The 24,157-nt window shown below is 47.6% G+C and overlaps 1 protein-coding gene across 5 annotated transcripts in view; it reads left to right on the plus strand.

The window, feature by feature from the left end:
• Syk (spleen associated tyrosine kinase) overlaps nt 1–24,157 on the plus strand; it is a 64,977-nt gene that overhangs the window by 18,188 nt on the left and 22,632 nt on the right. For 4 of the 5 annotated variants that reach the window (XM_021180328.2, XM_085831084.1, XM_085831085.1 and 1 more), the window contains exons 2-7: nt 9,282–9,738; nt 10,780–10,940; nt 19,106–19,244; nt 20,554–20,635; nt 21,114–21,145; nt 22,573–22,641. In XM_021180328.2, the coding sequence (XP_021035987.1) occupies nt 9,325–9,738; nt 10,780–10,940; nt 19,106–19,244; nt 20,554–20,635; nt 21,114–21,145; nt 22,573–22,641 (897 nt within the window). In that variant the 5' untranslated portion in view covers nt 9,282–9,324. The remainder of the gene's footprint in view (nt 1–9,281; nt 9,739–10,779; nt 10,941–19,105; nt 19,245–20,553; nt 20,636–21,113; nt 21,146–22,572; nt 22,642–24,157) is intronic. The other variant, XM_085831083.1, reaches the window with a different exon arrangement.

A 24,157-nucleotide genomic window follows, 5' to 3' on the forward strand; every position in this document is an offset into this window, starting at 1 on the left:
AAGCAGGAGCTTGAAACGAAACCATGTAAGGATCCTGCTTGCTGCTCACATTCTGACCTGTGCTTCTGTAGTTCTCTTATACAGCCTAGGACTGCTTGCCTAGGGATTGTGCCGCCCATGGTGGGCAGGGCCTTCCCACATAAACCATCAATCAATTCAATCTCTCACAGACATGGATGCAGTCCAGTCTGACCCAGACAATCCCTCAATCGAGGTTTTGGATGACTCCTTGCTTGTCAACTTAACAGATGAGGCTAACTAACCAGGACAGTGGCCCTCTTCTTGTCTCACAGCAAAAACAGTGCCCATTTTCTTGATCTATTTAGGGCCACTTTTTAATAACCGGTTTTTCTCTGTGCTTTTTGTTGGTGTCATCCCTACTGAAAATAGTCCCAAGCGTGAGGCTAAAGTGCTGCCTACTGTCCCTAAACACAAAAAGGCTGCTATGTGCTTCATTAAGTAAATTCCCATGCTGGGTGAGCTTCTTACAAGCCTGGGAGTCAATGTCAGTGTATTGACAATGGATGGGAGTTGTTTCTTTAAACAGACGCATATCTGCTACAAGGTTGTTCCTTGTCTGGCGGGCGGAAGTATAATCAGGGGATCCCCAGGATTAACTTTAAAAGTTCCCTGAGAAAGAGTGGTTGAAAATGTGTAAATTCTAGACACTTCTGTGGGAAGTATCTACGGCTCATCATAGGAAGTAACTATATTTAGTGTCGTGCATTGGGAAGTAGGACCAAGGTCAGGGGGATGGATGAAATGGAGAGAGGATGTGTGAGCCCTGATGCTTGTGGTGGTAAAATAACCTGAACACTGGGGTTCATCCCTGACCCTAACCACAGTAGATGGTAAGTCTTGGGTCCAGATGGTGCTGCTCTGAGGGGATCTAGGCAGAGTACTCTGGCCCCTAGACTTTCTGTAAACATGGAGAAGAAGTGAGGGGAGATAGGGGAAGGCTGGCAGCATCCTGGAACATACCCTCAGGCATGTGCAACTTCTTTCCTCACCTCAGTTCTCCTTCTCTCTTGGAATCTGGGTACCAGAAAACCTTCTCCAGACTGCCAGAGCCCAGACCACTAGTTTGTTGACAGTATGTTGAGATAGTTGTTAGTCTCTGGTTGTGCCTGTGGTTTGCCTTTGGGTACCAGGATCTAAGGAGCTGCCTGTGTCTGCCCTGAGAAATTCAATTCTTTAATTAGCTCAATAGCCAGGCAGACACGGCTGTTGCTCAATGTCTCTGGAGGTCATTGACTGACAAGATAGTACTACATTGGTGCCTGTGATAAGACAAAGGTCACACAGTCCTCCTTAGTCATGTGCTTGTCTAGTGGGAACAGGCATGTGCTTGTCTAATGGGAAAGGAAGGTCAGAAGTCAGTCGGTGAGTAATGTGCTTGCTCTGCAGCATGGAGACATGGGCTGACAGTCACCCATGACAAGGGCAGGGCTGGCAAATGTAATCCCTGGTCTAGGGAAGTAGAGCTAGGCAGAGCTCTGGAGCTCTGTAGACAGTCTACCCAAGCCAGGGAGCTCTAGGTTTAATGATAGATTCTGTTACAGAAAACAATGTTAAAAAAAAAGAGAGAGGAAGATACCTGATGTTATGTGCATAGATTATGTGTTCTCTCTCTCTCTCTCTCTCTCTCTCTCTCTCTCTCTGTCTTCTGGCTGCCTCTCTCTCCTCTCTCTGTGTCTCTCTCTGTCTCTGTCTGTGACTCTCTCACACACATACATGCACACACACATGCACACATGCTCACATACATACACATGCACACTCGCTTGCATACACACGCAATCACATGCACACATTAGTGTGAAATGATTCCCCGTAACTGGTTATGACTGCTGACAAATGCTCAGGGCTAGCAGAGGGAGAGGAAAACCGCCCAGCATGTAGGCAGCTTCCTGAAAGCGTTCGGCTTCCTCCATTAGCTAAACTACAGCTTTGGAGGAACGGCACCTTTAGTTAGGAAGAGTGCCTTAGCTCTTTGATGTCTGCGGTCTCTAAGTTCAAGCCCCTCTCATGCTCCACTCTGCACACTCATGGAGTCTGCTTTACAAATTCAGACAGCCATTGACCTCTCCCTATAGCACAGGGAAGTGAGAATCAACTCTGAGGGCTTCTGTCTGAGCTAGAGGCACACTAACAGCTGCCATGCCGTTGGATTTAGCATTTCTTTCCTGGAGTCCTGGGGCTCCCAGGAAGCCAGTCATAGACTCGTGGGCATATCTGAGGTGGATGTCTGTTAGTATCTGTAAGACTGCAGGAAGTGTGCTCTGGTTAGCCCCTAGCATAAACCTAGCAAGGATCTAGCCTGTGAAGAAGCATGGCCGTGCTCTGGACTTAACCAGTACAATGTTCTGATGGTGGGATGACACCATTTGGTACCCAACTGTGTTCTGAGGGTGGGATGATATCATTTCTGAGCATCCTGATATGTCTGTCCCTGTTTGGTGAGCACCTGAAAATCATGTGTTTCTATTCCTCCTCTTTATATCTGTGAAACCCACTCTTCCTATCTGCTCAGAGCTTGCCATCCCGAGATGCCAGTTGCCATGGTTCCCATCTTCCATGCATAACCAAAGCACTACAGTCGCTCTGACACTGCCCTCCATGTTCATAGGAGAGTTGGGGAGGTGCACGGGTGTCAAGGTCCTGCAGAGCCAGATGGGACACCTGCAGAGCTTGCGTTTAGCTTCTGCTCTGCATCCCTGCTGCCTTCTAGGCTTAGAGAGCATCATAGCCAAGAGTCCCTCTAGGCCTCCTGACCTCTGCTGTTGTACAGCACCATGCTTAGAGAAACAGAACTGGCATCCTCTTCAGATTGGCTGCTTCTGCTTACAGGAGTCCATCAGGAGCCAGTCTGTGGACTGCAACCTCAGAGAAGGAGGGTGTGATTTTAGTCACTGGACCCTTAAACAATACTATAGAAACCCTTCCTAGTCATCTGTAATTGTGCCCCTACCTATGTGTACATATGGCTTGGCATCTCAGGGAAGAGGTGGAGTGTGTAGGATTGGAAAGACTAGCTAGAGAATGGGAGTTCTAGCTATGTAGCCACGGGGAAGCCATCATTCATGCTGGGTACTGATCTTCTAGTGTAGTTGTTTTAGGGCCCTCCATTCCCCTACCCATAAACCCCTTGGCCATGTTCCATAACTAAGCCTAAAAAACCCATTGGTCTCTTAGAGTGAATTTTTGTGGACTCAAAATTCTTTGGACCCTTATGAGGAAGGGGGAGATGTTTATGTCACCTCTAGGGAAGAGTTTCCACAACGTCTGCCCATTGTTGAAAATGGTCATCAAATAAATGAGGGGACATTGAGTTATTTTAATAGATTAGTGAAACCAAAGGTTCTAAGACAGGCTGCATCAAATTTGTGCTCACGTCACCGCAACTAATCTAGTGGTAGTAGAAGAGAAGTCCCCCTCCCCCCAAACACACATACCAAGGACTGGTCTAGTCTCTCTGTCAAGACTACCCAGGCTGATCAGCTCCGAGATGCTACTGTGAACAGCTCTGGAGAACCTAATGGATGGGATGGGGTGGCAATGCAGATGTCCTCGTATATAAATAGAGGGTGAGGAGGGTGTCAAGACCACATGTGGAAGAGAAACTTCTCATCATTCTCCAGGAGCTTAGGGCAGATGCTGGACAGCTGTGACCATCCCCAGCTGTGTTTGTTGATCCCTGGCCTACACCAAGGAGATCAGAGCAGCAGCTTCAGGGTTGGTGATATATATATATAATTAAATATATATTTAATATATATGTATATATATATTTAATATATATATTAAATATATATATACATATATATATTTAAAGAAGCTTATACAACATGAAATTATGTGGGGAAATTAAGAAAAATATGCACATGCTGGAGATACTGACAGATAAGAAGAATGTATTGACTGCCTGTGGGCGGGCCTTTCAGGTACTTAAGAGCAATATATGCCAATGATGTCCTAGGGCTTCAGAGAAAAGGCAGGGAATCCAATGAAGCAGCCTTTCATTACTGAAGCATGGAGCAGGTGACAGAGGTCCCTTCCTTGAAAAAAACCATGAGTTTGTGTAAGACATGAGTGAGCTCCATCAACACAGACACTGGGCTAGACATCTAAACAGCTGGTGCGCTGCTCTGCAGGATCCTCTGGATTTATACAAATTGGGCTTTTAGCATTTTATTAGGAAAATAGCCTATACCCACAGTAAACTCTCTAAAGAAGAGCATGTGTCCATTAGGCACATAGTTTGTGGACATCTGGTAGACCCTGAAACATGAGCCACCGAGTTAGAATGTCCAGACCTTTGAAACTTACATTTTCATTTAAGGGAAAGATGGAAGCAATCTAGAAGGGAAATGGATATTTAAGTGAATTTAAATGAGGATGTGTTGGGGAGCATGTGAGGGGTAAAGACACATGCTGAAAAATCAGATCATGAGGCTATCAAGGGGGATGGGAGGAACTTAGACCTCAGGCCTGGGAGGGAGGAAAGTCATTAGCGAAAATGCTGTAACCAAGAGAGGATAAGCCTGACATCCGAGGCCTGGAAGGACAATGTGGGACACAGCTGGAGTGGCTGGAGTCAGGCCAAGGAGGGCCTTGTTGGCTGGGGCTATACTTGCTAAAGAGAAAATGGACAAAGAATGAGGCCCAGAAGAGAGGACCAGGTAAGACTGGGAGGTGAGCGTTACCACAGGCCGTGTTGGGAATGGGTGAAGAGCACCAGTGGCTTGGGGAGCCATTTACAGACTCTGTATTGCTAGGAAACTCCCTCTAGACCCTTCAGCCATTGGCCACATTGGTGAAGATTGGGACTAGTCTCTCCATGCTTGGAGAGAGGACAATCTTTTATGACTCCAGGGATGATCTATGGAAGACAGGAGAGAGGGAAGGCTCAAAACACTCTTCAGTATCGTCTTCACCGGCTATTGCAGTTGCTATCACCTCTTTTAGGGAAGAAAGCAATGTAGTGGTCCCCCAAGATGAGGGTTCAGGGTAAGGAGTGGAGTTGGGAAGGTCAAGCTACCTCTTGGGCATCCAAGAATAATTTAGGTGAACCAACACATAGGGTTGATCTCACTAGAAAGACTGGATGTCCATTTAATCAGCAAAATTACGGTCAGCAAAAAAAATGTATGACCCTCCGCCAAACATCAAGAGCTACCCCAGGCATGGAGGAATTACGGTCCCATTCATATCTTCCACAGCCAGCTCTGCTGATATGTTAAAGGGAGGTCACCTTGTGACACTGGACCATGGAGAAGCCTGAAGCAGGGAGGGGAGACAAACAGTCAAGGGGATCTCAAAATATGAAAGAAAAAATATCCCCTCGGCCTGGGTGGTAGCTTAGTGGGTAGGGTGCTTTCTTTGCAGGGAGGGACAGGGCTTGAGTTCACTAACCAGAACCCATGCAAAAGAGCTAAGCTTGGTGGCTCACAAGTGTTTGTAATCCTGCAGGGAGCCTTCAGCACTAGTTCTCACTGGAAAGGCAGCAAGGAGGCCAACGTTTATTTATCTTTGGTAATTCTTCTGCATATAACTCTTTGCTTTCCCAAGGCCAAAAGCCATTGGCTTCCAGTTACAAACTCTTGCTAGCAGCAGCAGAGAACTGGGAAGAGAAATGGCTTAATAGCAAGTGCTTTTCTCTCTCCAGCTCAGGAGCTCCTGGCTGGTCAGGGGAGAGGCTGGGAGCTTGTCAACTCTTTGTGAACCAGAAAGAAAAGGAAAGGAAGAAAGCGAGACGTCAGTCACACACACATGCAGACTTTGCATGAAAAAAGAAAAGAGGCTTGACTCACTTCACACACACACACACACACACACACACACACACACACACACACCTTCTGATTGGGCCCGACCAACAGTCTTATCAACTCCACAACTGTTCATGCATACTTACACACAGACATCTATACTTATATATTCATGTACACACACACACACACACACACATTTAGTAGAGCAAAAGATCCCATGAGCAAGTTCCATTGAGAAAGTGCCAACACAGAAAAAAAAATCATGCATTCTGGATGAAAAATAAACTCCAATCTTTATTGCTGAGAAAAAAGCCTCACCCCCCCACCTCTCTCTCTCTCTCTCTCTCTCTCTCTCTCTCTCTCTCTCTCTCTCTCTCTCTCTCTCTCTCTCTCTCTCTCTCTTTTGCTGAATGAAAGAAGCCTTGTGTCCTATTGACATCCTTCTTAATTCTTACACTTTCTTGGGAGAATAGATGGCATGGTTTTCCAAGCACCTTTACATTCTGAAAAGGGTTCATAGCGAGTTCAAGACACTAATTCAAGTCAATAAATCGAACAAGAAGTTACAGCAAAAATGTTTCCATGTGTTTCCATTAAGACTAGTATCTAAATAAACATTCACTATCTAGCTTCTAGATCCATAAGCTCATTAAAAGTTTAAAGCAATAATTCTTATGTTGTAAGTTAGCATGGTTTTGTCAAGAGGCAAATTATTTGCCTCGTGTCTCATTAGTTTTGAAGTTTGTATAGATAAATCCAGTCAATATTTTATCTTCTGTCCTTTTACCTGCGGTAAATTTCCCTTCCCAGTTTATGACCTTCAGATATCAGATAATCTCAGCTTGCCTAGTGGGAATATTTTTTTTCCTCATCATAAATTTGTTGTAACCCTGCTTCCTTATCTTAGTGCAATAAGCCTGTGACACGTGAACAGTCACAGAACTCTAATTGCAGCTTCCATACAATAGAGGATTCAAAATTACTTGTATAAATTTAGGAATTCTATATAACCATTATAATCATTATTAGGAATTACAAAGTCATCGGTTTGTCTACATAGCATTACTACAAGAGAGTACATCCTGACTGATCTGCAGAAAATCTGCCCAACAGACTCCAGGGTGCCCAGGAGTCATTAGAATATGTAATAATGACAGGAAATCTCTTGTAGTCTTGCCTTTCTGAGCTCACCCATCACAGGCCGTGCAAAAAATGGTGGCCCACTCCAGGAAGGAGACAGGAGTATCTTGGGATTTGCCAACCTGCCAGACTAGAGTATCTGGCAAGCTCCAGGTCCAATAAGAGGACTGTTTCAAAAAAAAAAAAAAAAAAAAGGAGAGTGATTGAAAACAGCCTCTGAAGTTGACCTCTGGCCTCTAAATGTAAACATGCAGAAGCATCCACACGAACAAGCATGTGTGCACACATACATTTCCATACTCCTAAGGCCTTGTATGCATAATTTACATCCTACAAGGCCTCAAAAGAGTGAGAGATTTACTGTGTTCTGATGACTCCCCAGATACCCATGGCAGCAGAGCTACCTGTAAGGTGTGTGCAGAGGTAAGTACTGGTCAACTCTGGACACAGGTACAGTGAGGAGGAGTAGAGGGTTGGTTTGTCAGGACTGGGGTCTTGCTACCTTCCTCAAGTTAATGCTTTTACAAAGTGGCTTCACACACTTGTCAATGTCAAACTGCACAAAGATAGCGTTGCACTGGGAAGGAAGAGCAAGTGTCTCAGGACTGTTGAGGGTGATAACAGCATTGTGAGCTATGAACTCTCTCTGCTATCAGAAGAGGGGAGCTCAGATGTGACATGCAAGCCACAGTGGTTGGTACAATGAGTTCAGTGGTGCCCGGAGGAGCACACGTGTCAGGACACCATGTTACCTGTGCCCACATGGCATCTTTGAGTTGTGCAGCCACATGGAGGAAGATGACTTTCAGAGAGAAGGCTGTTCATCTAACTCCATGTGGCATGAGTTACACAGCATACACACATACCTCACATACACACACCATCGTGTGTCTATATGTGTTCACACGGTGGTGTGTGTATGTGAGGTATGTGTGTATGCTGTGTTAAGTGTGTCCAGTGTGAGGTGTGCTTGTGTATTATGGGTACATGCACTGGCTGTATATGTATACCATATGTGGTATATGTGGGCTTTATGTTATGATGTCTGTGTGCTGTGTGCACCTGTGATACGTGATGTGTTGATGGTGTGTGTACAGCATGATGTGAGTGCATGTGATATACGATATGTGTGATATGTGGAATATATTACAATGTGGTGTGTGTGTGTGTGTGTGTGTGTGTAGTACATGCATGTGGTATGTGTGGGATATGTGTTTACAGTATGCTGTGTGTATGAGAGGTAGTTTGAAAACACCAAGAGGTAAATGCTCTCTCCCCAGGTGAAAGGATTTCCTCGTCCAGCATATTCCAGACGACCAGCATTTTTTACTTAAACATGCTTTGAACACTTTCTGGGTGGCGCTGTGTGTCTTTTCCATTCACAATTGTGTCCACACATTCATTTCTCTTCTGCAGAGTGCGTTCCTCAGAGGTAGCGTCTCCCCATGCCAACTCCTCACACACCTCCACCTACTGACTGATCATCTGCTATGCAGGGGAGGTGGACCGAACCAACCAGGGCTCTGGATGTTTCTCTTAGTGGCGCCCAAGGCTGGAGAGGGCACTCTGGGTAGATGGCACTGGTTATAACTCTGGGAGCCACTTGCTGCTCTTTCCACCCCAGGCAGGAGATGAGAAAGCCTGTGGTAACGAGGCCACACCTATGGCTCTCTGAGATGTGACTCCAGTGCTTGTTTATGTGAAGTAGACTCCACAGCCTTGGATGAAGCTCACCTGTAGGATACATTCCTAGCATTCGTGAAGTTCTTGGTTACACCCCAGTATCATATAAACCACATGTGGTAGTTCGTGCCTCTGATCTCAAACTGGGGAGAGGGAGGCGGGGAAATTAGACGTTGAAGGTCATCCTTGACTACATACTGACTGAGTTCAAGGTCATCTTGGGTAACTTCAAACCCCAGAGACTGAGGAGGGATGCATAGTTTTTCTTAGCCCGTTCTGTGCCTACAGGGGCCCATTGGGGGCTTTGAGTTCTCACTGGTTCTGTCCCCTGGACCACTGTCTACCCTCAGGGTACTATGCCCTTGAGGACTGTGTCCAAAGACTACTGTGCACTTCTCTTTTTCTGAGTTTCTTCTTAGAATTCCTTGTATTAACTAGAAAGAAAGAATGATAGTGAATTGGGTCACCTTCGTCAAAAGCCGTGGGTTTGGTTAACTAACCACAGGATGTGTGTTGGGAGACTGTAGGAATTAGGTAATAATAGAAAGTACCACACACCAAACACACACACCAGTGTAACCACTCTAAGCTTGTATCCCTGTGGAGATGGTGCTGGTGATCATAGCCAGTGTCTCTTGTGGTTTCGGCTCTGCATTGTGACTCTCCCGTCTTTGTGTGCCCCAGGTACTTCTCCACACACTTCCCAGAACTCTGAAGGGGTGCAGACATGGCGGGCAGTGCTGCGGACAGCGCCAACCACCTGACCTACTTTTTTGGCAACATCACCCGGGAAGAGGCCGAAGACTACCTGGTCCAGGGAGGCATGACCGATGGGCTCTACCTGCTACGCCAGAGCCGCAATTACCTGGGTGGTTTTGCTTTGTCGGTGGCTCACAACAGGAAGGCACACCACTACACCATCGAGAGGGAACTTAATGGCACCTACGCCATCTCCGGGGGCAGGGCCCATGCCAGCCCGGCAGACCTCTGCCATTACCACTCCCAGGAACCTGATGGCCTTATCTGCCTCCTTAAGAAGCCCTTCAACCGGCCCCCGGGAGTACAGCCCAAGACCGGACCCTTTGAGGACCTGAAGGAGAACCTCATCAGGGAATATGTGAAACAGACCTGGAACCTTCAGGTGAGTCTGCTGGGCCTGAGCCCATAGAACTCTGTAAACATATTCAGAGCCTGTGCCTCCTTTACCCCAAGACTAGGATAGCAGATGCTTGTGTGCTGCTGCCCCTCGCTGCCTTTCTTCCCACCCCATCTGCTCATGGGACCAAAGCAGAGTCCTCACATCCTCTCTGCCCTCCTCCTTTCACCACGAAGGAGAAGGTTGCGTTTTAATTTTATTCCTTTGAGTTTTTCTTCTTTGGAAGTCCAACTCTGGCTATTCATTACCAAGATCTGTTGTTCTCTCACTAGGAAGGAAAAGGAAACCAGTCTTCTCCACACTTAATCCATCTCCATGATTTTATTTCCACCTTGTTTCTTCCTGGTCCAGGCTGCTGGCCTGGGCCTCCTCTGATGGACTTCCTGCAGGAGTGTTGGGGTGGGGGAGATGGGATGGAGGACACGGCTGAACCCTGACAGATATGAAGCCCCAGGTGCCCTCCTTACACATGTCATCCTTTTAAACTTGCTTTAGTTGCGTGCATTGATTTCGTGTGTTGGAGGCGGGTGCCTACAGGTCTAGAGCATGCATGCGGAGGTCAGACGACTTGCAGGAGTCAGTCTCTCTTCCACCTCATGGAGTCCCGGGAGTCAAGCTGAGACGGCCAGGCTCAGCAGCCAGCATCTTTACTGCAGAGCTGTCTCAGGACCCCCAACCTCGCACACATCTTACAGCTCCTTGCCTGTTATGAAATTACCAGGTTTCACACTGAAACTAGTTTGAGTATAGAGCTTTGGGTATCTATTCTCTTAGCCCGTTGGTTTATGATCTATATATTCAAATATTTGTATGGCTTTTCAAGGGCCCACCTCTTCATTCTGAAGCATATTCCTTTATTTATACACTTGATGACATGCAAATAATATCCAAAAGTCTTATTGGTCTCCTTATGAATGAGAGAAAGATGATCTAGAGGGAAGCAGAGTTTGGTGTTGATAGGACCTGGGACAGATGGGTCTACTGTCTGTCTACCTGGCCCGCTCAGTCTCTCTCCATTCACTGCAGGGCCAGGCTCTGGAGCAAGCCATCATCAGCCAGAAGCCCCAGCTGGAGAAGCTGATCGCCACCACGGCCCATGAGAAGATGCCCTGGTTCCATGGCAACATCTCCAGAGATGAATCAGAGCAGACGGTCCTCATAGGGTCAAAGACAAATGGAAAATTCCTGTGAGTGACAAGCCATCTCCCTGCCTCCTCACCCAGAGCTAACAGCTTCCCCAGTTAGAACCCAGGTGGCCCCTGGGAAGGTGTCACACACCATCATCTACCAACACGGGAGTTGCTGTCACTTGTGACCCAGCATGTGTTTTGTCTAGTCTGCCCGTAAAGATTGATATCGTGCCTAAAGAAAATGGTGTTCAGTCCCATGAGGGTTGGATATGTTATCCATGGTGAGAGCAGAAGTTCTTTGGATTGAGGGTATTTTCTGATGGAGGAATATTTCTACACATGTAATGAGAAGTCTTAGGATCTCATCTAAGCCTGCCCTAGAAATTCATTTATGTTTTAGAAGCACTTGATGCTTATAATCTGTAGGCAATCAATTTCCTGTGTGTGTAGGTTTTCCTGCTAGTGCATGTAAATGTATGTGCACCTGTGTATGGGGGTCAGAGGTGGATGTTAGGTGTCTCTACAGTTGCTTTCTACCTTATATATCTTAGTATCTCCTTCTTATTTCTTATTGTGCGTGTACATGCTGGTGGGGGAGGGGGAGTACTTGTGCCACAGTTGAGGTCAGAGGACAACGTTCATGGAGTCAGTTCTCCCCTTCCACCTTTACAGGGGTTCCAAGGATTGAACCCAGGTCCCCAGGCTTGTGCGGCAACCACCTTTGTTCGCTGGCCCTCCCTTCCACCATGCATTTTGAGAAACAGTCTCTCAAAGAAGCTGGGGTTTGCTGACTTGTCTCTACTAACTGGTCAGCAGCCCCCCAGGAGTCTTCTGTCTGAAGAAGTGGGTCAGTGTGAGCCTAAATTCAGAAGGTTCTGGAGCAAATTGGGCAGTGTAACTGAACAGAGTAGTAGTCTGTGGTGCAGAGAGGCTGGGAGTGTCCTTGTGTGGTGAAGCCTTCTCATCTAAAGATGCACCTGCCAAGGGAGTGCTGTAGGAATGCCTGCATTTGTCATCCCATGTCCCTACACAGAGGCCTTCTGGGAACCACCACCCCATTCCTTCCAGTGAAACGTTCTTAGATTCAGGGGTGTGGCCTTACAGTCAGGCAACATGATCAGTATCAGGTTGTCTTCCTAGAAATATAGGTGTTTCCTCTGCATTTGCATCTAGATAAAGAATTTCCTCTTCTGATAGTAAAAAATATATATATTTAAGGTGCTGAAAAGATGGCCCAGTGGCTAAGAGCACTGGCTGTTTTCCCAAAAGAGCCCAGTTCAATTCTCAGCACCCACATGGCGGCTCACAACTGTCTCTAACTCCAATCCCAGGGGATCCAGTGCCCTCTTCTGGACTCTGCATGAGCTAGGAATTCATATGGTGCACAGACACATGTGCAGGCAAAGCACACAGAGACGTAAAAAAATAATAGTAAAATGAAGATTATTTTTAGATTATCTTAATCATTTCTCTTTTTAAAAACCTTTTATTGGTTCTTTGTGACTTTTAAATCATGCTCCCCAATCTCTCTTATCTCCCCCTTCCCTTGTACCCTCCCCCACCCTTGCAAACTCCCTGCCAACAGAGGAAAAAAAGATCTCATGGAAGCTGTAGTATGTCACAGTGTGTCCCAGAGCATACCCTTTTGTTCACACTTCTGTGCTTGCAAATGTTCATTGCAATGACTTGTTGGTCTTGTACAAAGCCTCTGGCTTCTGCTACTCTCTCAACACTGGAACCTCACTGGGATTCCCCTCAGATATCCTGTTGTTGCCCTATGTTATGGAGATCCTGTAGCTTTGGATCTATAGGACCAGCCCGGCAGTTCATAGATGGGGTAGATGTTGGGATGGGCCATTCAAAGTCCCGAATCTGGGCAGGTATCCTGTGTGTGGCTGTGCTGTGAGTATAATACAAGATGCACAGGTCACTCTGTGTGCCATCTTCCATGCCACTCATGCTAAGACAGACCCGTGTCCTCTCCGTCCCTCCGTCCTGTCATGAGGTACTCTGTGTCACTTCTGTACACACCCCTGCTGGGTGTGAACTCGTGCACGGAGCACACTTCATCCATCTCCACTATCCGTCTTGTTTTTAGTGCTCACTACAACAAGGAGAAAGCTGAGATGGCCACACAGGAGCTCTTGGTAGAAACAGAAGACTGGATCTGTTTATGGTCCAGTATACAGCAAGTCCTCCATTTTGGGATGGGGTGCACTCTTGAATCCCGTGTTAGTAGTAATGCCCTGCCGCCTTCTCTCAGGTGTGAGCCCAGAAGGTTCTGGAAGCCTTCCCCTCTTCTCTTTCCTTCCTCACCCTCTGCTCGTTTCCCACCATAATCTCCCAGCTACCTATGGAGGAATGACAGGGAAGACCAAGTCAACGGGAGTAGGCACCAAAGCTCCCTCCTCACTGAAGAGCAAGCACAGCCTACCTACACTCAACGCGGTTTGAAATGCCACTTTGACAGGCGAGACTCTTTACCACATCCTTCATCCTCCGAGGCCCCTTCGCATTGAGGAATTCAAGAGTGAATAAAGCTTTAGGCCTTCAGCTTGAGCCTACAGGGGCTGCTGACAGAAATGCACAAAGTATAGGAGTCTTTAGGGCAGCTGTGGAGGCAGCAGGCTACCATTGTATTCCTCAGAGCTGTAAATTTCCTATTTGTGCTGTCATCAAGCCAGGAAGTCACTCAACTGCTGTGTGAGCCACAGTTCCTATTTTCTGACTTGTGACATACATTGTGCAAAGAAGAAGAACAAAAAGGAACACAGAAGCAGTTATTCATTCAACAAGAGAGCCATGTGTCTGACTGATAAGCATACATCATCATGCTTTCTACGTCAGGGAAGATGCCAGCCATCCAGGTTCACATGCCACAGAGCCTGTGACATGATAACATGCCACTTCCTGACATGGTGTCTCGTAAAATATGTGTTTATGTATATACATATTCATGAGCATGTATGTGCATGCATGCACGCATGTGTGTGTGTGTGTGTGTGTGTGTGTGTGTGTGTGTGTGTGCATGTGTGTGTTAGGGAGGGGTCAGAAGTCAACACTCAATGTCTCTCTATAACTTTCCATCCATTCTAGGTGTCTTGGGAGCAAGGACTAGGTTCTTGTCTTCATCAGCTATAATCTTAACTTGTATAGTGTTGCAACGGGAGGACCTCTCTGAGGACGTCCAAGGGGCTCTGAGAGAGAAAGAGGAGGTTAGCTGAGGAGGGGCATGCCCTAGCAGAAGTATCTGTGAGAGCCCTAGTGACCTAGTATTGCCAGAACATGTTGCATGTGACCAGCTATGGGAAGGGAGGTCCCTATGATGTCGTGGCAACTGTGTTAAAACCCTTACTTTACTTAGTAATGGCTCCAGGTGAAGACTAATGATGCCCAAGAGAAGCTGTGCTTAATGTGGTACTTAGTTCAGTACCCTCTAGTTTCAAGCATCTGCTGGGAGTCAAGTTAAGTGCTCCCTGTAGATCGATGTCTGCTTTCCTGTTCCACCATCCGCAATGTTCCATTGTGAAGATTAACTGGGTCAAGTTCGGAGACAAACTGGGGACTGTGGTAGACCTGTGCTCCCTACATCCACAGATCTTTCCAGTCAACTCTGAAGAATGCCTACCTTCCCCTTGTCCTTCAGAGGAAGTGTGGGCTCCTTACTGCAGCCTCTCCAGCCTGCTTAATGTCCGTTGCCTCTCCCCCCCCATGTCACGTGGGCCTGTCACCATGTTTCTTCTCATATTAACTTTTGTTTGATCTTCGTCTAATCTGTCCTTTTTTTGCTCATTAACTTTTAAAAAATAGTCACATCTTTCAATGTCCAGAAACTAAATCTGGAGTAGGGCTTGTTTATTTTTCAAAATTGTTCCTCGGCATTTTTAGGAGCATCTCGTTGGTTGGTTGCTGATTCCTGTTTTGTTTCTTTAAGCGTTCCATGCATCGCTAGTTTGTATCCCATCTCTTATGGTTTTAATACTGAGCATATCCAGGTATACATATAATTTTCCTCCATGTCTCTCTCTTATCTGATGCCTCTTTTATCATAGCTCATGTTTACTTACATCTGGGGTGATCTTTTTGAGTTCATATTTGGTTGATCCTCATCTGTGGGGATGCAGAATGTCCTGTGCTCAAGTGATTTCCTTCAGGATTCAAGTGGCGGCTGCTACCCTATAGGCTGGCTCCTGCCCACTGTAGTGCTGATAATTATGTTTGTCCTCAACCTCACTAACATTGGTGTGTGTGTGTATGTGTGTGTGTGCATGCACATGCAAATGTATGCAGGTGTACATGATAGTGCATACATACAGAGGGCAGAGGTCAACCTTATATGTCACTTCTCAAGAGCCAACCACGTTGTTCCTTTAGAAAGGGTCTCTCACTAGGACCTGGAGCTCATCAATTGGACTAGGTTTCCTGGCCAGTGAGTCTCAGGAATCCGTCTCTCTCCACCCTCAACCCCCCCAGTGCTGGGATTTAAAGGATGTGCCCCCTGCCCCACCCTCGCTTCCATCTCCACCCACTTGCTCAGCAAGCATTTTACTGACTGGACTATCTCCCCTCAGCCCCAAGCTCGTGCTGTTGCTTTCATTTTCCAAACAAGTTTGCCTCCTCAAGTTCCAGCTTACGTGGTGATCTATGCCTACTTTTCAAAATTACATTGTGGGCGTCAAAGAAATCCTTCTCTTTGTTCGCTAAGGAATGAGACAGTAACTGTTGTGAGCCTCCTGGGCCACAGCGAAAGCCGAGTTCAGTCAGTCAGTCTGTTTTCCCACACTGGTATGGGTGATCAAAGCAGGTCATTCATTTGATCTGTGTGAGTTTGCTACCAGGGCCATCAAAAAAAGCAGCCTAGCCCGTCTGAAGGGAAAGTTCAAAGACAGCTGTGGATTGATGTCAGTGTCAGTTTACTGATGCTGCTCAGAGGCCCTGGGAAGCTGGAAGAGAAGCCACAAAAAAAGAATCTCTACCTAGGGACTGGAGCAGAGAGACAAAGAGAAAGCAGCAAGGGGCTGGGTGTATGCCTGCCTACCTTGTACAGACCAGTGGTCAGCCTCAGGAGGTAGTCCCCCTGGGAGCTGTCCACCGAGTTCACCCTGGGCCCTGGGGCTTGTTGATTATGCTAGGACATCTACTACCTGCAAGTCCCAGTGATCCACCTGCCTCTGCCTCTGCCTCTGCCTCCCCAGCACGAGGACTGTAAGCAAAAATCATTACCCTTGGCTGTGTTTTCTGTTTGTTGTTTGGGGAGCTTGCTAACTTGCTTGCTTGTTTGTTTTTGTTTTTCTTTGATTGGGGGGAGGGTTTCAAGACAGGGTTTCTCTGTGAAGCCCTGGCTGTCCTGGAACTCACTCTGTAGACCAGGCTGACCTTGAACTCAGAAATCTGCCTGCCTCTGCCTCCCGAGTGCTGGAATTAAAGGCGTGTGCCACGACTGCTTGGCTTGTTTGTTTGCTTTAGTAGGGATTCTAAAGGTTGAACTCAGTTCATCCTGGTTGCAAGACAAGCGCTTTTCCTACTGTACCCTCTCCACAGTGCAGGGAGAGACGTTTGTGGAAGACGTTTCAGAAGATGCATGGGTAGAGAACACAAGTTTGGCATGCCTCAGATCTGGTTTGCTTTAGGGACCGATCTTGCTTTCAGGATCTGCACAGCAACAGCCAGTGCTGCTACTTCAAGGTGTTAGCAGGCACAGCGTTTCTGTACCAAATGTCACTTATTCCAGCATCCCTATCTCCTGTTTCCCTAGCCTTCCTGGAAAAGCTACTGTGCATTCTTAGCTCTGAGCAATGATCATTTTCCCATCTATTATTCCCCTCTCTCTTCACCTCTCTTTCCTTCCCTCCCCTTCCCCCGCCCATCTTCCATCCTCTCTCCTCCTGGCCATTCAGACATTTTCCCTCCCCTTTCAACTCTGACCCCATCACAGATGCCCCTGGACGATAGCCACAGAGACTGAGTGGTACTCAGGCTGGGGTGAACCTGCTGCCCTGCTCTCTCTGTATCAGATGCAGACTGCATCCCTAGAGTTTTACACACCACAGCCTACAGTGTCTCATTATCTCCCAGGCCCTCCACTCACTGCCTGGTCTCACCACCACCCACACATTCTTTTGCCCTGGAGGGCACACAAAGGTGGAGAAGAGGGTCAAGCCCTTCCAGCAAAAGTCACACCCTCCTCTCTCACATCTGTGAGGGGCAAGTTCAAGGTCTGTCTGGCGAGCATGCATGTACATACACATATACATTTCCTCCTGCTACTTATCCTCCCCTTACCCTCTCCTTACCCTCCCTCTCCTCCTCTCTCTCTCTCCCCTTACCTTCCCACTTCCCCTTCCTCCCTCCTCTCTCTCTCTCTCTCTCTCTCTCTCTCTCTCTCTCTCTCTCTCTCTCTCTGTATTCTATGCCTACTTATGTGTGTTGATGTGCATGCCCATGCATGCAAATGCAGATGCCCAAGGAAGATTTCCAGAATCTTCCTCTATCACTTCCCACTTATTCTCCTGAAACAGGGTCTTTCACTGAGCAGAGGCTCACTGCTTCAGCTGGGCTGGTCAGCCTGGGAGCTCGTAGCATTTGTCTCTCTCCAACCTCCATCACTGGGCTTACAGGCACATGTGAAGACGCCCAGCTGAACCATATCCCAGCCCCTTACACGTGTGTGTGTGTGTGTGAGTGTGTGTGTGTGTGTGTGTTCACACATTGTCCTTTCTGCAAGCCAGCACACATTGTGAATGGTTTCCCTAGAAAACAGGCTCAACCCTCTATTCATATATGGTGTTTTATTGTGTGACTGGGCGTTACCCAGTGGCCAACAAGGCTTTTATCAGCCACATAGTCATCCCAAAGGAGTTGGCACCTCAGGGTGCTTGTGACTCACTGTAGGAGGAAGGAGGTGTTTCCACAGTGGTGAAATTTCAAAACACAAATCTACGATGGCCGAGAAGGGTCTTTCATCCTTCACCAGCTTCTCCAAGCTTCAAGCAGGGGCCTGGAGGGAGCCCTGGCCACTCTGCCAGGCAAGCGCCATTTCAAAAGAAATCATTCGTAAAGTTGCAACCTCCTCCTACTTTGAGGAGATGGGTATGGCAGGAGAAAGGGAAGTGAGGTCACTTCCGGTCCCAAGGCCCAGCTCAGCCTGAACTGTAGCTGTGGTCTTGATGTTGTGTGCCTGGAGAAAGCTGTACAAACCACCCCAGTTTACAGACACCCTTCTCTAGGCTTCTGGGACTTGATTGAGCTCTTCCCAAGTCCAGTGCATTTATGCTGGATGCTCTGAAAATTCATCTTCCTTCCTTTAGCAAATGCAGAGGCCACAGAGGCCTCAGGGACTCCCAGACCGCAAATGTCCCACGGACTTGCCCTTCCCCAGATCTCATGATTAGAACGCATGAGTTGCTGGAAAGGCGGCGTATAGCATGGCCTCAGAGGAATGAGGCTCTGAACTGGGAGAGTCACACCTCCTATTGCCATGCCAGCCAGATCTCACCTTCTCCAGGGCCTTCCTAAGTACCGATTCCTCCTCTGATGTCAGGACTGCCTTGTGCCTGTGTCTCGAGGTTCAAGGGTGCACGCTTGTCACTCGGCATGGGGGCCTGGAGTCCTACATGTAGCTTCTGGTACCAGTGGAACAATGGAGTCTCATTCACCTACAGACGCCTCAGGCCTTGGGCTGTCTCTGTTGGCTCATGCCACGTGGCTGTCATTCCTGTCTCAGGTGAGGGATGCTACCTGCTAACGTCAAACAGTGTCTTAAACCTGGCCTTGGCACTGAAGAGAAAGGAAGAAGACCATGGGAGTAGAAGAGTTCATAACCTCCCTTGTGTGCTCCAGAAAATTCTGTTAACAAGCTCATTAGATTCCTCATCTGTCCTTCACCTGAGTCTAGGGGCTTCACAGATACCCCAAAGTCTGTGCCTGTGGCCCTGAGCCACGCCCCCCCAAGCTCTTTCACTGATCTCCAAAGCACCATGGCCCTGCTGGATTTTTGCCATAGTCCATCTCCAACCCTTGGCGTTTCCCTTTGGCTAACTCACTGGCTCTGGTACAGAGCCCTCCTGTCATCTCGAGGTCTGGGTGCTGCGTGCCCTCCACCTGCCCATTTGCTGGTGCTGGAGAGCACCTGCTGCCCACCAGGGACACCAATTGTAGTGAGGGTACTGCTTCCTAGGTCAAAAGGTCACAGTAGGGATAATATGGTGTGCTCTCTCTCACAGGATCAGGGCCAGAGACAACAGCGGCTCCTATGCCCTGTGCCTGCTGCACGAAGGGAAAGTATTGCACTACCGTATTGACAGGGACAAGACCGGGAAGCTCTCCATTCCTGAGGGGAAGAAGTTTGACACCCTCTGGCAGGTATGTCTCTGTCTCTCTTTCTGGGCTCACTTCTGTAAGTCTCTCTGTATCTCTCATTGTCTGTCTGCCTCTCTCTCTCTGTCTCTCTAGACTCTTTCTCTGTACTCTCTTCTCTGTCTCTCTCTGTCTATCTCTGTCTCTCTGTTTCTCTCCCTCCCTCCTGGAGGGCACAATACAGACCCACTGGGCTGCTAGTTCCAAAACTCTTAGGAACAAGAGGAGGAATGTGGCTATCTGTCCCATACCCTCCATCAACCCACTTTCTGATTTCTAGAAGACTTGTGTGAGAAATGTTCACACAGACTGCATCAAGTCAATGAAGCCACAAACAGGCTCCGTCTCCTGGTTAGAGCCATAAGTTCCTGGTGCCTCAAGACCATGTATTTTAGGCCAGCATTAAGAATTTGACAGAAGACCATGCCATCAGAGACTGGAATAACATGTGCATGCACGCGCGCGCGCGCGCGCGCACACACACACACACACACACACACACACACACACACACACACTGTAATTGACCAAACAAAAACCCTAGGGACTGTGACCTAGCTGGTCCTGGAGCTCTGAAATGCCAGGGTAGACCCTGGATTTCAGGTGACATCAGAGTGGATAACCAATATGGGAAGCACCCTCATGGGCAAGCATCCTCATAGCCGAGCCACCACAGGAAGTTAAAACAGCTTAGAAAGCAAGTCTACTCCCATAAGTACACTGTAGCTAACTTCAGACACACCAGAAGAGGGAGTCAGATCTCATTACAGATGGTTGTGAGCCACCATGTGGTTGCTGGGATTTGAACTCAGTACCTTCAGAAGAGCAGTCAGTTCTCTTACCCACTGAGCCATCTCACCAGCCCGTGATGGTTAGTTTTAATTGTTAATTTGATACCATCTAAATCACCTGAGAAGAGAGCCTCAATGAAGGATTGTGTAGATTAGAAAGTGAACATATCCATGGGGATTCTTTTGATTACATTAATTGATGTGGGAAGACCCAGGTCATTGTTGGGTGGCACCATTCCCTAAGCTTGAGTTCTGGTCTGTGTAAGAGCAGAGAGTGCTCACTAAGCAGCAATTATGCATGCATTCATTCACTCTCCACTCTTGACTATGCATGTGACCAGCTGCTTCAAGGCTAAAAGGTTTGTTGACTCTATCCAAGGACATCTTCGGCCCATCCCCCGAGTACCCTGTGGAAAAGAGACTATCTGGGGTTTAGATGGTTTTAAAACCAGTGAGGGCTGTGACTTATCCCGCTGTCTCCCCCCTCTCTCTCTTAACCATTTTCTTCCTTGTTTCTTTTCCAGCTAGTGGAACATTACTCTTACAAGCCAGATGGGCTACTAAGAGTCCTCACGGTACCATGTCAAAAGATTGGTGCACAGATGGGTGAGTGATCGGCACAGAAGAGGCTCTGGTATGGGGGAGCTAGGCATTGTCAACCTGGTGTCAGATTTGCCTATTCCAAACTCACACAGGGTGAGGCGTCGGCTTTACCATGTGATTAAACTAGATGTCACTCAAATTCTTGGAATCATTAGCTGAAAGATAAGCACAACAAAAACAAACAATAAAACTATAAGATTTTAATTGCATGTGTTGCCAGGATGTTGGCACATATCTTCAGTCCCAGCATTAAAAAAGCAGGGTAGGGAATCTGTGAGTTCAAGGCCACTGTCAGACCCTGTCTCAAAGAGAAAAGCTTACTTGGTGGAATGTGTGAAAAATCCAGTAAAAGAGAAAAGTACAGATGCAGAAAGTTGAGTCTTCCCAGTATGTTCCTGTCATACTGATAGATCTGAGAAGTAGATGGTTTGCACAAACACAGCAGTAACTGAACTGTAACCATGACATGTTCTCCTTCCAGGTCACCCAGGAAGTCCAAATGCCCATCCTGTGGTAAGTGTTCTCTTAGGCGTCTCTGCTGGGGAGGCAGCTGTGTCTGGGCACATGGGAAGGTCAGGTTTTAGTCAGCATGGGATGTATACTCTGAGCGCATCCCTGAAGGTCTGGGAATCCAGTGAACCTGAGAAAGCCTCAGCCTGTGACCAGCTAGATGTGTTTTCATGGTTTCTCGGCCGTTTTATTTTCTCTTCATTCTTTGGAAGTAGACAGAGTGAGACAGAAACCCACTAGGAGATCAGAAAATCCACCAATCAGATGTAGAAAAGGGGAATAGATCGTCCACGTTCAGTCTTGAGCTGTCTGTGTGAACTTGTGTGTGCCATGCACAGGTCTGCCAACATGCATATCAGTATAACATGGCCAGCGGATAGGTATCTCCTTGAGGTTGGCTACCCAACTTCTTTGGCCCAACCAATTGACACCTTATTACTAGGGACTTGACCTAAATTGATTTGACTAATGATTAGGGGAGGCAGGGAGGGGTCATTTGGTAAGATTTCAAGAGAAAGATCCAGAGAAGGAAAGAGTCTTGGCCAGAATGCACATTCCACTCCATGTCACTAGATAAGAACGTAGCCCAGATGTCCCTGTGTTGGGTTAACCCTTTCATTGTCATGCCTGCAAAGAGAGAAGAACCTCAAGTCCCCTCTCCATCTGGGATGTCAGAGCTGGTAGTTAGGTTACTTCACAAGAGCATCTCTTCTCATATCTAGGGTCTTCAGCGAGCACATCCCAGCCCATTAGCACCACCAGGGAATAATTCTTGACTTCTATCTTGCTAGATGCTAAAAAACCAATATCTACCAAAAGCCAGGCACATGTTCTGTCTCCAACAGGGGCGGTTGGCCACTTGCTACTGAACCTGTTCATTCCAGGGTTAGTACTTCTTACCAAACTGAGAGCCCTTGAATTGGCTAACACACCCTGGAGCTTTAGGGTCCTCTGAACCACAGTGCCCCCTGGGGGCCTCAGCTGGTGTTTATCATTCTGTGCCCTTGAGACAGATCTGTGTCTAACTTGTGGCCTGAGGGCTGCATATGTCCCAGGATTTTGTAAATGAAAATGTTATGTTGCAACCACTGACACCACTGAACAGTCAGTGACTAGAGTCTCTTGTGGAGTCTGAGACACAAGATTTCCACAGACAACATGGCTGCTTCATGTCTCGGCTTTCATTTGTAGCCTTCCGTGGGAAATTGTTTATTGAAAATTCTTGACCTCTCTGCCAGAATGATAGACTCTTCTGGAAGCTTCTCAAATGATCCGGACTTGCATGCAGGAAATTGCCCTGGGGCAGGTGAAGGGAGCGGGCAGTACCTTTGCAGAGTCGGGGCCAGGTAGCCTATCATGACGAAGAATATCCTTGCATGTGTTTTTCTGAAACTAAACGCTCTATTCCTCTCTGCCGTTGTGGTTTCTAGACTTGGTCGCCGGGTGGAATAATCTCAAGAATCAAATCCTACTCCTTTCCAAAGCCTGGCCACAAAAAGGTGCCAAAGCCTCCCTTGCTCGCTGTCCCTGACGGAGTGGTAGGATAGACCCTCCTGCGGCCCGTGCTTGGCTGGCTATCCTGTACCCAATGCAGCTCTGCCTCTGTGCTTCCCACCTGCCCAGCGCCTAGCACACCCGCTGAGCCTCGCAGCCCCATGCTGTCTCCATACCTCTCTTTACACCCTGCCTCCTGTGCTCCTACTGAGCCTCGCAGCCCCTGCACAGTGCACGCATGCCCTGCCTGTGGCTTCTCCGTCACTGCCGCTGCTCAGCCTGTCCACGTGGCCTTGCCCTCTACAACACATACCTCCAGTCACTTCAGTGAGTCCCACCTGCTGGTCCTCATTCCAGACAGTCTTTGCACACGCAACTCACCTTCAGTGTCCAGAGTCACAAGGGGCAGCGTCAGGGCTTCTGTCATATAGAGTTCTTCCCAGTGGAGGCAACCAAGATCCCCAGGGGAGCTCTACCCCTTGAGACAGCAGGTTGATTTCTGCATTTTGTTACATGACTGAATTTTGAGGGACAGTAAAAAAGGCCTTCATGGGAAGATGGCTCAGCGGCCAGAGGCAGTTGTCACCAAGCCTGACAGCCTGAGTGTGATTTCCTGCAACTCACACAGGGTGGAAGGGGAAAGCCAGAACTGACTCCTGCAAGTTGCCTCTGATCCCCATGTATGTGCCTTGGCTCCTACACAGATTTTTTTCAGGGTTTAGGAATCAAACTCAAGCGCTTCACCACTGAGCTGTGCCCAAGCTCCTGGTTTCTGTTTGTTTGGTTGGTTGGTTGGTCTGTGAGACGGGATTTTACTCTGTAGCCAAGGTTGTCTTTGAACTTAACTCCACCTCCCAAGTTCCAGACTTATAAGAAGTCCTACCCTGACCTTTGTATTGACTTGTTTATAGTGAATAACATATACAAGCACACACACACACACATGCACACATGCACCCCCATATGTGTATATGTATGTATATGCACAGATATATGTGCATATATATACACATATGTAATGTGTATTATATACATCTGTGTATATAATATGTATAGGTTGTTCTATCATATTTATTTTTTATCTTCTTTAGGTAAAGATTAACTTTATTAACAGTTGTTTCAATTTTATATCAATGTTTTTCCAGGCGTGTGGGCATATGATTAAGCCAGTGTACACAGAGTCGTATATTAAGGTATTTACTAGCAACAGAAAGCATACATGCCCACGAGTTCTACTCAGCAACTATTTGCTCTGTTGGCCACTCCCTAGAGGGTCCTAACCCTGATGGCCAGAGCACAGCGGAGAAAGGAGCATGATGCTTGAACAGGAAGGCAGCCATGTTGTGCTAAGCTCAGTCAGTGAGGAGAATGCTAGAGGATAGTCTGCGGCTGCCTGGACCTTTCTCAGAGCCCGACACACTCTCTCTGCTGAGGGCCCCATGTGACTGGGGTAGCTCATGGCCAGCAAGCCCAGTGGGAGCCAGGCAGCATGGTACCTCACAGGCTAAGGTACTTAAACGT

The sequence above is a fragment of the Mus caroli genome, unplaced genomic scaffold (genome assembly GCF_978045245.1).
Source record: "Mus caroli unplaced genomic scaffold, Mus_caroli_1 scaffold_15, whole genome shotgun sequence".
Taxonomy (NCBI): domain Eukaryota; kingdom Metazoa; phylum Chordata; class Mammalia; order Rodentia; family Muridae; genus Mus; species Mus caroli.